This window comes from Fulmarus glacialis, unplaced genomic scaffold (assembly GCF_000690835.1).
Source record: "Fulmarus glacialis isolate BGI_N327 unplaced genomic scaffold, ASM69083v1 scaffold31582, whole genome shotgun sequence".
NCBI classification, from domain to species: Eukaryota; Metazoa; Chordata; class Aves; order Procellariiformes; family Procellariidae; genus Fulmarus; species Fulmarus glacialis.
The window spans coordinates 13,460-29,545 of NW_009197680.1; the positions used below are offsets into that span (position 1 = coordinate 13,460).

A 16,086-nucleotide genomic window follows, 5' to 3' on the forward strand; every position below is an offset into this window, starting at 1 on the left:
TTTTCGGTATTAATCTCCTGGCTTACACTGCTTTCATCATTTTCTTGCCTTCGCCTAGCTTCCAGGCTCCTATCCATTGCTCTAAGCTAGGTTGTCTCAGAATTTCATCACATACTGGGTGTTGGCTGTTTTGAAAGTCCCAGTTTACCTTCAGTATGCAGGCGCAGACATACAGCGAAGAAAAACTTCTCTTCCCATGCCCCTCTTTGCCCGCTAATTCTTGAAAGTTGAGAAATGCAGAATTTTTAAAAAACTTAGAAATGTGATGCGTGGCTTTTACTATTTCCTACATCCGATTTGCAACACTTAGACTGTACGGAAAGGTGAGAGGGGCAAAGCACATTTTTCAGATCCACATGCTTGGTGGAATGCAGAGGAGATGGTGAAACCTACAATCTCTCCATTTATGGGTTTTTCATGCAAGTAAGAGAAGAAAAGCTTTCCATAAAAATAGAAAAAAAAAGATGGGAAGTTCACAAAAACCAGAACAGAGGCAGACAATAACCTGAAGATGTACTGTACCTGTTCACCCAAGAGAAATCTTTAACTGCTGCTTCACACAAAGTATAACCCCTGTTTTGTTTTATTTTGCTTTGAGCTAATGGTGTCCTAAAAGAGCATTACTCTTACCAATATACAGAATTTCACAGCTTTATGAAGTCTGATTACTGGGTCCCAAAGCTCCAGATTCCCACTGATGCCTAAGTTCAAGACTGGCAGCCAAGTCCTGCTGGCTCTATGAGGCTCTACAAGCTCCCATATGGGCCTACAGCTCCCCACTGGGGGTTCAACGGGGTGCAGCCAGCAAGGGTATTCTCCTAAAGCCTCTGTTAGACTTTTTTATTTCCAGAAAGAGGGAAAAGTAAGAAAAAGGAAATAAATCTCATTAGGAAAAACATCCTGCAGTTTAATGGAAATGGCAAATGCAAAGTTAAAAGCAAACAAACAAAGCAGCTACACGTCATGAAAGATAAAACAGTAGAATAAATAAATATACATATAGCAGTTTTCAAAATAGTCGTATCTTAAAATAAAAACATGTAACAACTCTCAGGAAAATGACAGGCAATACTAATACAGACATTCTGTTTAATTATTTGGTATTTTAATTTGTGAACATACACTTTTTGTATTTATTTCAGGAAAACATGGGGTCATGCTGTAAAGTTCTGGTATTAGTATTCTCTTTTTATTGTTCCTTTGGAAAGAAAAGCGTATGATTTTTGCTCTTCATTCTACTTCCTTAAATCAATGAACACAGCCGGGTTCTGTGTCCAAAGAGGGAGCAGATCACTATGTAGAATGTTTTACCCTGATGTTGTTCTGGGAAAATGGGAAGCTATGTTAGATGTGTTGATTTGGACTCAATCTTTTAAAAAAACACTTCATCATACCCACTTTTGACAACAAACAAACAGAATGCCTTCGCTGATGCTTTATCTTCTCTTGATTTTCTCTTCTTTTTGAAGTTAGCGTGTTTTCAGTGGGGTGTTTGCTTCCAAGGGTTTTTCTTCTCATTCTGATCATGTAAACCAGTAAAGAGCGAGAGAATCCTCCCTATCACACAGTTCTGCTGCTTTTTGCTGACAGGTGTGTGACAGGTACAACTTCTGTGCTGTCAAGTGCACAGAAAGTGTATTGTTATTTTACTAACAGTAGGACTCCTGAGATCTAAAAACCAAATCAATTCTTCAAATGTTAACAATGAGGGTCTTGAACTTTGCATCTTTTAGATGATGGCTCTTCCATGTTCAGTGCTTCTGAACTACTGGAATCAGATTTGCCCTTATCCAAGACAACAGTTATACCAGATAGAAGGTACCCTCCACCTCCGCTCATTGTCAGTTTTGGATGGCTTCGATCCGGTAAGACCTTTAAAAAAACAAAACCCAAACCAAACATAAAACAAAGCACCCGTAAAAACTCACTCTGGATATGCACATCAAATGGTGTAATTTAAGCTTACAGTATAAGATGTGATTTTTTTTTTTCCAGCCGCCACAACAAACAGCCATTTGCAAAGTGTATTTATCTTTAAAGGGCAAAGTATCTCCATACCAGAAATCAGTTACCGAAATACTAAGAATACAGGCTACTGCCTTACTGATTACTTCTTCATGGCATTTCCAGCAAAATCATAAAGTCAAGGTTTGGGATACATGGAAGTCTCATTCATGTGTTCAGAACTGGTGTGCTTTGCAAGAAATCACAGCTGGTCTAGCAAAACAGCATTAAGTAATACAGTAATTGCCAGTTCTGTCACTATAATCTTTACGTAGCTACTCTTAAGGTAAGACATGGCAATGAACCATCACTTTCAGCTGCATTGTACTTTTCTGCTTTCTCTTCAGTTATGCTTCCTCCTTGCTTTGGCTGCCATCACAGCTCTAAGCCGATTTACGTGTGTCTAGGAGACTGCGCAGTATTGCTCCTAACTGCACCCAGACATAGTAACCCTTGCCAAGCCTAACTTGTGTGAACATCTTCATCTATAATCTCCTAATCATTCCCAGTGTGGTTGCCTGATCAATAGTAAGTAATCGAGGCCATGCCTGAATTAAGTCATCCCCTAAATAATGATTCCCTATGGACTCCAGAAGCCTATGGGCAAGGAGAAAGTCAGTAGAATGCAAGAACCTGTTCAGAGATGGCGAGCTGCTTAGAGATCAGACATGCTTCTGCTTCTTCATAGTTGAGAGGGTACTCCACATGTGCAAACATCTTGTTCAAACAAAGTTAGTCAGACCGACATTTTTCACTGTGGAGATGTTTTCCCCCTCTCATCTTGTCTTCATTGTTCAGTTCCCAGACCGCAAAGTTCTTGTTACTTTGGTTCCAGGAAACGAGTTATTTGAAGACATTGACTTTGTAAGTCATCACCATTCTTAACATTTTTTTTTTTTTTTTTTTCCAGCTATCAAACCGACTGGAAATGAGTAAACACTTGTAATATTTTGCTACATCTCTCTTACATGACATTAGATTGTCCCTCACTTTCGGCTACCTACTAAAGCAGCACAACTATTAGATTTGTCAGCGTGCTACAAATATTTCAGCAAATGTTTAAATGAAATGCATTGTAAGAAGAAAATAAAGTATTTCCATTGGAAATTGTTGCAATGAAGCATTAAAACTCTTCAGAATATCTTCCCACTGCTCTCAGGTAAAACAAATGCATGAGCTTATACATAGTTTCAGTCAGTCCAAAAACCACGTATTTTCAGTGTGTTTTGCTCCCCAGTATTCATGCAGTTTTGACAGCCACTTACTGTAATCCTTACCTGGTAGTTTCGTAGCCAGGTTTCAGACAGCTTTAGGTTAATAACACCGCCTCTTTCCAAAAAAAATGTGTAACATTCTAATAATGGCTTAAAAAAAACCACATAGGTTATACAGCAGAATAGTCTCAAACTTGAACTATAATAGCAAAAGTAACATACTCGATTTACCTCTTTATACTGGCAGTAGACAACAAAAGGCCTCGAAGGAGCAACAAATTCCAATAAAGAAAGTAATAAAGGAGTGGGATGAAACTTGCTGGCTACAATTAAGCTGCAAAAGAAATTTCACGCACATTAGTTTTCTGCTTCTAAAACCTATTCATCAAGTGACATTCTCTCCTACTTGGCACAGCAATCAATTATAGCTTAAATGTTGCTAATCAGCATGTTTTCATGGCTCTAACAAGTCCCAAAATATAAAAACAAATCACGATTTCCTACTTGCATAATTGAGAGAATAAAACACTTGTTCCCTAAAGTGCAGTATATTAAACGCATTGCAGAAGCACTCATTTCAGCTGTGTTGAGCTCCACAGTAATTCTTGCGACCCAAGAATTTGCATGCTTCTTTCTCTACCCTAAGACCATTGTCCAAATATGATTAAAATTTTGTGGCTGCTAATTGTTGCTTAGAATGTAACCTCAGTTGTGATTCTTTAGGCTGTGTAATCTTCATTAAATACAGTTTTATATAAAAAAGTTATTATTTAAGGAGAAAACAATCCCTCAGTAGGCGTGACTAAAAATCTTTTAAAAAGAAATTATGTCCTTGCCAACTTAACTTGTATTTATTCTTCATCCTCATTTTAATATCACATTATAACTCATATTTACAGATGCTTAGGATTCTCTACAAGTATCTAGAATTTTTATCAAGAAAATCACTGCTAAACTATACTGCAAGAAATGGTTACGATTCAATTAGTTAATAAGTTGTATTTGTGCAGAAATTAATTAATTAAACTACTAATTAAACTAATTAAACTACTTCTCCAGTATATAGTTACTATATGAAAAGACCCATCAATTAATTAACATTTATTCTCCAGGGGCACATACAGCACTGGAGACATCATCAAACTTACCTAACAAAAGGGAAGTAAAAATGGATGTTCAATTTTCTAAACACAATAGAGGTAAAAAGGTGAAGCAATTCTTTTGCAGTTGTTTGCATTTCGGTTTTCTGCTGGCCATGGCCTTGCAGGCCACAGATTTATCTCAAATCCAAACTTCAAAAAAATTTGTGCTCAGTAATTAACCAAGTGGACCATAAAGAAAAAAAGACTCCAGACTGTGTCTCAGAAGGCTTGGAGTGCTGCACTGACACTGCCAGGAGCTCTGCCAGATGACAGGAAGGTAAGAGAGAGATGGGAGAGACTGTAAGAAATCAAATTCTGTTCTCTCATATGGCAGCACATATTGCTGTCAGCAGGTAGTCTGGCCAGTCGCAAAATCAACGTAATGGGTGAGAGGGGAGAAGGAGGAGGTAGGGGAAGGGCAGGGAAGGGTAGAGAGAGGGTGTGTGGTCTAATTCTGAACATGTGGAGTGTCTATAAACCAACTTCCACTTTCATAGTATCAGAAAAATGTAATAGTCTACCTTAAAAAAGTCATCTTTAAAAGAATACCAAATCCCTAATGAATGTCTTCATTTTTCCCCCTCAAAGACATATGATGGACTTCAACTCTCATAAACGGAACTGAACAAATAGATCTAGTAACAAGTAATGTTTCACCACATCACAGCACAAAAGATACAAATTTTATTAAAGATACAAATTTTATTAAAATTGCATCTTCTACATTAAGTAGTAAATACGGTTAAATTCAGGACCTCAAGAAGTAATTCTCCTAAAGTTGGTGCCCATCTTTACCTAACGACCAGTTTTTCTTTACTCTGACAGTAAGTCCTAATCTTTCTCCCCATCTCCAATGCTAACCAGCTTTTACCCATCCTTTCCCCGTTTCTCTCTTGCAAAACAAAACAAAATCCTAACTTCCCTGCCTGCCTCTACTCACCAAGTCGTTAGTTTGAAGCATTTCTTTGTTCCAAGTGCCAAGTCGTTAGTTTGAAGCATTTCTTTATTCCATGCCAATTTTTCCTGGCTTAGCAGGATATGTACCCTGTGGTTCTTGATCTAAACAAATGGTGGGCTATAAAAGCAGATGACTAAAGAAAGGTGATCCTGACTGAGCCATCTGGGACAGTACCTTCAGGCAACCATAAACTTCTCCTCCTCCCCCCCCATCATGCTGAAGACTTCCTAAAGCAAGAAATCACTCATCCCTTCAAGTATATAATTTGTTATAGCTTCCATGCATTTCAAAGGACAAAAGAAGTATACAAATGATTGAAAACAAATGAACAAGAGACAAATACTAAAGAGGCTTCCTTGAACTCAAACTTAATCAACAACCGAATATACTATTTTACACTACAGGAAGAATCGAGTAAAGTCAAATACTAATTTTCGCTTTACCAGACCATGCACAGACATGAATTATAATGATGGGTGCAGGAGACAGTGGTAAAACCAGAACAAAACACTACCACTGTTGAGGCAGCTTAACAGTCGCCCACAGGCATCACCAGTGGTGCTGCTGCTGTCAAACAGATGTGCAGTACTTTTTACAAACCTCCTTTACTGTTTTATTGCTTTCAGAGAACACGGAATGACCTGTCTCTGCATCTTTATAGAAAAGGCTAATTCTACCACTTAAATATGCTAGATGAGATATACTAAAATATGAATGAGCATGACTTAAAACATTTCGTAATAATAAAAACAAAAATTATACACAAGCATTTCAATGTAACCAATGAATGTGTATTAAAGTTTATCCAAGCAGAACGGCTTTATTCCCAGTGAGCCAATATCCTTAGGAGGAAAAAATGAGTATGAATGTTATTAAATTAACTAAATCAATGTTACTGGATTAACTCAAATCACTTCAGCATTTGCTAAGAACATCATGAAAATGTCACAACCACCAAGTGCTCTTACACTATTGTGGGGCTGAATTTCTAGGAATATGTTTATCGTATTTGTTTTAAACTTCTGAAATTAAATCTTCATGTTAAATTGTTCCTTGGGAACAATCGATCCTGGCTAAAGCAGGTAAAATGAAGTTACGTGTTTTTTCCTGTGTAAAAAAAAATGCATTTCTAAAAGCAAACCAACCAACCAAACCCCAAAACAACAAATTTAGTTCCAATTTAATAAACTTAAAACCTCAGGCTCTACTTTGCCAATTAGAATCCTGTGATTTTTATCGGCCTAAGTTCTATCTGGATTCTGTTTCTCTTTGGATAGAATTTTTTTTAATGTCTACTTATAGCTAGTCAGGAAACTATGACTTTTAGATTATGAAATTTCAAACCATTTAAATAACAAAAAAAATCTCAACCAGGTAAGAACCAAACAAGACCCAAGACACACCTGGGTTGACTGCCTGCTTGTAAATATTAAGAAAAAAATCTGGGTATTTTTAAAACAAAGCTTTTATTTGTTTCAAAGGAAATTATTTTCTGTAGATGTGTTTTCAGAGACCTTTCCGACTACAACCAGACTCACCCATCAGCATTCTTCTCTCTCAACAAAGCAGCAGCTTCTATTAGCTTTTTCCTTCTCTCCCATTGTTTTCTTTGCTTTTCCCGAACCTTTGAACAATAAAACAAATAGTTTGCACTTTAACTGGTAATTATATATTGGATCACTGTTGCATGGACTGAATTTTCATTTTTTGCATTTTAGATGGCTTAACGTAAGACAAAAGACAACTTCCAGAGTTCCATCTTAACACCTGAATAAGCTGTATTTCAGCATGCCTGATTCAGACGGCAGAACTTTAAGTATATAGACGTTGTAAAACTTGAATAGCCACAATAAATATTCTTACATTTTCTTTATTTTCTTTTTCTTTGTTCTCTTTAAATTCTACATCTTCAGCATTAATGTCCATTGTTTCCTGCTCTTCTGTTTGGTTGATCTCCATAGCTGCTTCAGTAGTGGATTCCTCTTCTGTTTCCTGTAGGGAAGTCGTCTTCTCCTCAGTCAATCCATTGCTTTCTTCTTCCACTAGCGCGTTATCTTCAGGTTCTGAAGGCAGAGTCTCTGTAGAAAATGTCCCAGAGAGGAGACTATCCACTTTGCTGAGAGGAAATTCATGGAGATTACTGAAAAAAAGTTTTGGAAATCCAAAACAACTGGTAGCAGCTCTAACAGGTCCCCCTCCTGGATACATCTGAATAATGGATCCATAGCCTATGAGAGCAAAAGAATCAAAAACACATTGGAAAGCCAGAATTTCTTAAATTGCTTAAATTTTCTAAATTTCTAAAATGCTTAAATGAAGCATTCATTTAAGAATAGGTAAGTAGATTGCCTGCTCTTAATCTAACCTTTATGAAATTTAACAGGCTGCTGAAGTATTCCTCAAGGTAGAAAATCTTTATTGGAAGGACAATAGTTACTACAACTCAAAAGGACAAGGTAACTCAAAGATTAGGCATGTATTAAACATGTATTTAGAATTCGCACAGAACATATAAGCAGTGACAAATTGTTAGAAAAGCTAATTTAATTAAGAATTAAAAAGACAAATTTTCTACAATATTTGTTACTTATAACTATGGGGTGTTTTTGATAAAAAATAAAAGCCAATTTAAACACATTAATAGGCAAAGAATTTCTTCAACATCCAGACTCTAAAGGAAGAGATGTCCGATGCTTAAACATACTAAAAAGAACTTTTCAGTAGTTATATTGAAATTGCATCTTATTTAATTCACTTCAGAAAGTATCCCTATGGCCAAAAGTTGCTGAAACAAAAACAATTTATAGTATAACTGCCTGTGTGCTTCTCAGCCAACAGACAGCACATCTGGGTGCACAACATTACATCACACTTCCTACCTTTCCAGCTTCTGGAATATAATTGTCATTTCTGTTCAGTGTCTTTGAATGACTTACAATGAAACTAATTAACTGAGTTTGAGAAATAAAAAACAAGTCAAACTTCTCCTAGAATACGCTCAAGAAAATGTCAAATACTACTTTTAAAATACACATTTTGCAGACGTTAAATCTCTGGCGCAGTGGACAAGAGGAATGACATTTTTCGGTGCTGCGGGCTATCTGAGTTCCAGTGTTACTATTCCTGTTTTCTGCCATTCCCTTTCCTGGACTTCCCAGGTGCCTGGGAAGAATCTGCATACAAGCTCCTTACAGCCTTTTCTGAACACAATGTCATTATGCTAAGACAGAAAGTAAAATAGATCTACATACAGTGATATCAACTTTAAATTTCGTATTTTTTTTTAAATAGTGAAAAATAAATCCCACTGAAATATGCAAAATACAACTTTCTCCAATGGAAAAACAAGTATCTCTCTGAATACTGGAGACAGTAAAAGTAGATTTTAAAAACTGAGAAAGTATTTTGAAGTACTGCCTTTTAAAAGTATCACAGAGATGCGCATTTCTTAAGTTTCAAGTAAGCCCTCAGTCTGTACATTACTAAAACTACTGTGTTACTTGCCTCCCATTCGTTCCATCACCGCCCCCAGCACAAGGCCTGCACATGTTTCCATTACAATCATCTTGTTGCCAGCACGGATGTTTCCTAAAGTCAACATCTGAGCTAGGGTGTCATATCGCAAGTGGCTAGGAAACAGAGGATTTTGAGAAATACCAAATTAGTTTTCTTACAGCTAGAAGTACTGTGTATTAGCTTAGGAGCCTGTCAAAAAAAGTTGGATTACAGGTAGATTTTCAGGAACAGCATCAGTGACCTTCAGAGTCACAATGCAGAAACTTAAATACCATCTGGTAATAAAGAAGCACTAGAACCAGAGCCAACAAGAAATTAGCAGGGAATGGGTGTTTAAGTTTACAAAGGAAATAAAAAAGTAGGATATGAAGTAGGGTGCACGTAATAAAGTGCACATCTCATGCTGTGCCAGTCAGACAAAATATTTTTTAAACTTTTCAATTTTTTATTGTTCTCTCTAACATGTCAGTTTTGCAAAGAACAAATGGTATTTGAATGCATTTCCTAATCCAGTAATGTATCCTTGGTGATTTTCATCTGTTTTGCAGTAGCACGCACCACCTGCAATCCAGGATCAAAACCTAACTCTACTGACTGCAGCGCCTGCACTGAAGAGACTCAGTGATGGCCAAGGAAATTACAACTAATCTTAATAGATCAATAAAGCCAAGAGAAGGAGATGGGCGAAGGAGAAGGAAAAAGGTTTGAGAAGCCTTAAATAACATAAATAGCAGCTTTTTCAGTCTCAGCATCTTAGATCTACTTCTACTACTTTAAAAACAGTAAGTCAGTCCATCTTAAACTATATGTGGAAAAATGTATCATTTAATTTAGGTAAATGAAAATCAAACACAGCTAGATCTCTTCCCCCACCAGTGTTAACCACATGTTTTTAAATTCTGGAGACTTCTGGTTGAAGAAGATTTGATTCCCTAACATGTTGAAGACAAAAATTCCTGCTTCTGGTAGGTGGCTTGTTATTTTGATTACTGAGCCAGAAAACAGAGACAATATGCCACTGAGCAACAAGAGATTCCTCTGCAAATGCAAAGAGCATAGGTCTACATAGGTAATTAGCAAGACGGTGGTTGTAAGGAAATGATAAAAGCTGATGCTTGCAAGAGAGTCTTCTCTTCATAGCAACAGCATATTGATTCATCTTCTATATCACATTATTTTTCATTAATTTACAATCTTTCCATTAACAGGAAAAAAAAAAGAAATGTGATGAGTGTTATATACTCTGGTACAACACAGGTATTTTGAAAAATATTAAAGTATCTCTCTGTTATAATTTGAAAAAAGAAACAAAATGAAAACTTACTTAATTTTTCCAGGTTCCCTTGCATAATACATTGTTGAAAGAATGCGAGTGGATGGTTTCACAATTGTAATAACTGCCTCATATCTGTAAGAAACACATAGTATCAGTCTTATTTCAAGCTCAACAAATTAGAGAACTACTAAGTATTTTCCAGATTTTAAAATTCACTTACTTTTTTTTCTTCTTCTTTATGTATTTATCTTGAGCAAATTCTGTTTTGTCTCTGAATGTTGTACTGTTCTCTATTAACTGTTGAACTATTTCCTTGGAAGAGACAATTTATTTTTATTATAGCTGGTATTTATTTCTCATTCATTTCATATATAGTATTTTTTTAAACAAACACTGGAAATATTTTCTTCCAGTAGAGGCATGTGTACCATTAACTTCTACTGACGTTAATGGCAAAGTAAATTTCTACTAATCAACATGACAAGTGAAGCACTACCCTGACTATGTGCAGGAATTTAATCATATACTTCTGCTTCTAGATGTTCTTTAAATACATAACGCCAGCATAAAAATGATAAAACTGAAAATGCTTATCCTGGAAACAGGGTATTTTGTGAGGAAGGAGTCTGTTAGGTGCCAGAACTAACTCATGAGAGAGGGCAGACTCGTATGGCTATGGCCAGAAATGAAGAAAAAGCAGGATTGTTCTTTTCAGCATCAGCAAGTCATTACTTCAGCTCTTACTGTGAAGCCTCAGTACCTACATATTCTTATCCTATGCTGAATGTCAAGGAGACTGCCCTGCTTTCTCTAAGTGATTAGCTATTTTTAATTTAATTTAATTTATTTAGAATAAGGCGGAGTTATGTTTATTGTCAGTTATTATGGAACAACTGACATATATTCTGTCGGTCTAACATTCCTCATAGTAACTGGTTTGCATGACAGTACCCTAAGTCCTGCGTGAAGCTATACAGGCAAAAATATTTTACAAAACCAAAACAAAACAAAGAACCTGATGTTGTATGTAATATTTACTTTAATCCAACTCCCTCTTTGGGTCTCTTGTCTGACTTTAGCATCTCCATCTCGAGGGTATCTTTTTTTCCATCTTGTGCTAGTTCTTCCCCTATACTCTGGCTATTTATCAGACATCTCCCTTACCCCACTTAATTTCTTCTGCCTCCCAAATTCTGCTAGACTCCTGTACCAGCTCCTTGAACGATGTCAAATGCCTTAGCATTTATTATTTCCTACAATACTCCCCCGACTTCTTCCTTCTCTCGCTCCCAGGTTTTCCCAGAATTCCAGGTTTTGTTTCCTGGTCTCCTTGTTCTAATCTCCTCCCTTTGCCACTCCAACTCTTCTTCCTCATACTTTCAGGTTCCAACTGGAGGGATCGTTAAAACCTCCAACAGAAAAAAGCTTTCATTGCTCAGGGTTTGTCTCCATGCCTGCAATACAAGAACAAATGCTGCAGAGTGCTGTTTTGGTGGTTGTGATCAAGGCAGTTTAACTGCTAAAATTGTAAGTTTCTATTAAATGTGTAGGAGGAGCAATAGTACAACCTGACCTCACCGGAGTTTGGAGAGGGTGGTGGTGGGGAATGGCAAAAGGAGTATTTTCAATGTGGACACTGCATCTCCCATTGCACTTTAAGAACCTGCTCCAAAATATAGTGGTGCAAGTACTTCTCACATTCTATTGCTGTTTTTCAAGCCATTATTTCTTAAAGTACTTAAAATGTACTATTAATGGCATGAAACAGCATATCTTTCTTTTTTTGCCTTATTCTTGGAAAAAGTTAAATGCAGTGTCTGGGTTACTTGGGTTTTTGGTGGCTTTTATTTTTTTTCAGTAAAATTTATAGTGAGGACACTGGGGAGTATTTCTGTAGGGTAAGCAAAACAAGCCAAGGGAAGCTGCAGCACTCTGCAATGCCCTGGGAGTATACATGCCACTTGAAGTCTGCATCCTAACACCTATCCCTCAGGACCTGGGAATGATTTGGGAAGTGATAGGAAATCAAACCCCATTAACATTGCGGTTGCTTTATTTCAAAGAACAGTCATCTCTGAAGTGAGCCTGCATCACAAAGACATGCCATTCACAAACATGAGTTCAAATTTTACCAGACATTTATGGAAGAATAATATCTATTACTGCTAATACAACACAGTCTAAAATGAATATTCAGCTACAGTTCAGAAGCCAGAGTTAACCAAGTAGGATATTTTAATAACCTAAAATAACAGTATGGTAGATGTATGGCACAGACATGCTGAGGACATACAGAAAAGTCAGAGTGATCTTCTACCACAGATAATGAGAACGAATAGAGAAGCTGTCAGACTGATTAGTACATTCCTTTCAAAGAGATACCACCACGAGCAGCACAACCATGGAAACAGAAGAAGTACCGTTCTAAACTCTTTGGACCCATCCATTATTAAGCAGGCAAAAGCAGAACAGCTGCTCTGAAGAGCAGCAGCAAACAGCAAAGAGGAGATGAACTTGATGTAAGCATGAGCAATTTCTTATTTTTATTAGAAAGGGTAAACCAAAGATGAGAGAGAATTTTGGCTGATAACATGTGCAGAACAGAATTGGCTGCAATGGTTTATTAACATTTAAGATGGCCTCACTTCTTGTTGACGAAGTGTGGGGTAAAATCCAATCCCTTTTCTAACAGAACAGAACTGATCTTTTGAGAATATTCTTAGCTTTTGAGGTGCAGATAAAACATAGGCATCACACATGTTTGGTAGGTACCGCCTAGAGGCGCACTGACAGTACATTTGTTACATAGTGTTATTTGTTAATACTTTGGTGTTTATCCCTAATCCTTTCCTACACCTTTGATAGTTTAATTATTGCACAATTTTAATACGTCTGTAATATAGAAATAATATTTTGAATCTTACAAACAAAACTAAAGGTGATTATGCAAGGTCTATTTCCTTAACAGTTTTAATATTTCTTTTTGTCTGTTATGACTTCTGATGCCATAAAAATTCATACTTTACTCTCTATTGACAAAGTTGCCAACCTTACATGAAGTTTTCTCTGAAAATAGCCTTTGCATTTTTGTAAAAACAGATCTTTAGGAAAAACATGACTTGAGCAGAAGAACAAAGAAAAAGCACTGAAGTCTATGCACCGATAAAAAGAATAGCCTATTTCATAAACTAAAATACAACCATCAAGGTAGCACAGAAACGACACCAAAACCTTATTTTTACCTGTCCTTTAATACCCTTGTCCTTCAAAGCCTTTATGTCATCATGAGTCAGTTTTTGAGACTTTCCATCGTCAACTATGTTACGATTATCTGTACCTGCTTCTTTTGTTTCTAAAGGAAAAGGATATAAACTTGTAAAATCTAGCTCTAAATATCTTTAAGTTGGAGAAACATATGATTTTAGTTTCACAGAAAGCAGACTTCTCAGGATTAAACCCACATGCTTCATGGCCTTGCAAAGTATTGCCTCAGCAATCAGTGAAATGTAATATGTAAAATACACCTTAGTATATATATTCACCCAAACTAAGGTTCAAATTTTCTCCCATATTAAAAAGCTGATTTGTTACAGGACTAGTGAAACAGCAGATCAAGACAAAACCATGCACTTTTATGACAGAAAGAATATAAGTAACGTTAAGTTAACAAATGATTAATAGAAAGCTTTTCCATCATCTTCGGTATTATCAAAGAAACAAATTAATTAGAACTTGTTTTTCCAAACACCAGTCAATCCTCTGTAATACCTGTGGTAGTCTCTTCCACCTCTTGCTTTGGCTGGAGGTTTCCACCACTGGTTACTTCAAAAGTAGTTCCATAAATATGTCCGATGGCATTATCCAGATAGAACCACTGCTTCTCAAAAATAATTTTTCTGAAATAATGAAAAAGTTAGTGATATTAAAAGCAGTATTTTTACTATGTCTGAAACCCACAATAGTTGAAAGTAAGCTATAGCTTCATATATGCCATTTTTATCTATACCCTTGAAGAAAAGCAGGACAAGCATAAAAAGTGAAATATTAACTACTATTAACCACAAAACCACATTAAACTGAAACTGGTTAGGAAAAGAACAAAGAACTTAAATCGAGCATACAGGAAGAAAACTATTTTTTTTCAGTTCAAAAGAATTCTAAAATGGCAGATAAAACAAGAATATAGCACTTGAATTATATAGTACCCTTTTTGACAGAGAAAGTCAGAACAAGGCAAAGAATGAAATTAATCTGAAGTATATTAAATCTAGGCTGGGTCATGCAGATTCGTGCAAAAAGATGAGCATGAACCTGTATTTTGCAGAGCTCCTTTGCAATAACACTTGCCAAAGGACTATGAAGAAAACAGACAGCACAGAGTGTCATGTAATCCTATAATGTTTAATATGAAAGTGAGAAAAAAAAGGATTTTCTTATCCCTTCCATTTTGATTGCACTAAGGAAGGTTTGCATTCTTCCTTCTTCACACAAAAAAGGACCCACAAAGCCTTTAACTTTCAGGCTGACCTACAAAGGTTTCCTTGCTGACCAAAGAAATCCCGATCTTGTCAAATGACAAGGTACCAGTGTCTATGCCACACTCGCATTTGAATCCAAACTTACTGATACGAGCTCTTATTATGCCGATTATACTCATCACTAATTCTGAAGCTAAGCAAAAAGGCTGAGTTGTTATTTCCAGTTTTCTACTGACCAAAGTGTGCAATTCAGGCATATATTTTAACTGTATTACTCGTATCCCAAAATACAATCCAGAATTTAAATAAAGCAGAAAAAAGTTTTGTCAGAGACATTACCAAACACTCTTAATAAAAAATTAATGACATTATACTTGCTCACGTAAAGTCTATTAATCCCTGCCAACCCAGATGTTAAAAGACTAATAAATTATTACAAAAGACTTGAAATGACTGAGAAGAATTTAGATAGATAAAAAATTGTGTGCACGTGGTCAAATTTCATTTTGAGGACCATTCTAAACAGAATATCTAACCACAGCTATTGTCACATGTTCTTGGAGCGTCCTTACCCTCATCAGATTATACAAAAGGAAAAATCAATGCAAAAGTTATTTAATTTCCTGTGGCAATATTTACTCTTTGACTTTTTTTTTTTTCCTGTTATGATAGGGGTTTTAAACAAAAACTGAAGAGGGACCTAACGAACAGATCTCGGCAGTGCTCTGCAGGCTAACTGAGTAACTACCTGATTCTGGTGCCAGATTCTACTCTTGAACATTAAACCAGTCAATAACCAGTACTCCCAGATTCCTAGGTCTGAGCTATGCCATTTTTAAACCAGTCTCACTCAAGCATAGTACCTTTAAATCTCCATGCTACTGAACCAGATGTCTGGCCACATTACCCAATACTGACTTCTACACATTGGTCTATAAAATTGTCTGCTGCAGTGGGAAGAGCCCAGGCTGTGTCCACTGATTACAGTATTTCCTGCTGGGGTGCAGGCGCTTCTTGCTATGCCAGTTGGCCTAGGAAAAAGAAATAGGAGACCTTTCATAACATCCTCTCCAAAGCAGTAACTATCCAGAACTGACAGCTAGCATCTTCCTACTGTCCAACAGCGATGAGAACACTGAAGCCAATCCCTATTATTAACGAGGCAATGCTACAACTCGCAGAAATTACATACCACACCGAGGTAGGTATGATGAAGATATCCTTCTCAGGCTGCTGTGCCTTTTCTCCTATTCAGCCGGCACCAGTTTGATAATGACAACGCAAAACCATCTTAAATATCTTTCAAATTCTTACGAGAAACGCAGCCAGGAGATCTTCCGGGTTTTTTTCCTCATAGGAATCGAGGCAGCATTAAAATATTTCACGCTGCCTGTCACATTGGCCTACCGAGGCTGTTATTTCTGAGTGGCACGGCAGGGAAGCTGTGGGTCACATCGGCCGCACCGGGACTCCCCCTTCCTTCAGGTGGGGCCGCGCG

The 16,086-nt window shown here is 36.8% G+C and overlaps 1 protein-coding gene across 1 annotated transcript; it reads right to left on the reverse strand.

The window, feature by feature from the left end:
- Positions 1-1,509: 1,509 nt before the first annotated feature.
- Positions 1,510-14,002, reverse strand: TRMT6 (tRNA methyltransferase 6 homolog (S. cerevisiae)). Its single transcript, XM_009572640.1, has 10 exons — positions 13,879-14,002; positions 13,353-13,462; positions 10,331-10,422; positions 10,159-10,242; positions 8,823-8,947; positions 7,182-7,546; positions 6,857-6,942; positions 3,450-3,552; positions 3,282-3,368; positions 1,510-1,872 (listed from the first exon to the last, which is right to left on the reverse strand). Exons 4-10 carry the CDS (start codon positions 10,188-10,190, stop codon positions 1,699-1,701), a joined length of 972 nt encoding a protein of 323 aa, XP_009570935.1. The 5' UTR covers positions 10,191-10,242; positions 10,331-10,422; positions 13,353-13,462; positions 13,879-14,002; the 3' UTR covers positions 1,510-1,698.
- Between the last annotated feature and the right edge of the window lie 2,084 nt (positions 14,003-16,086).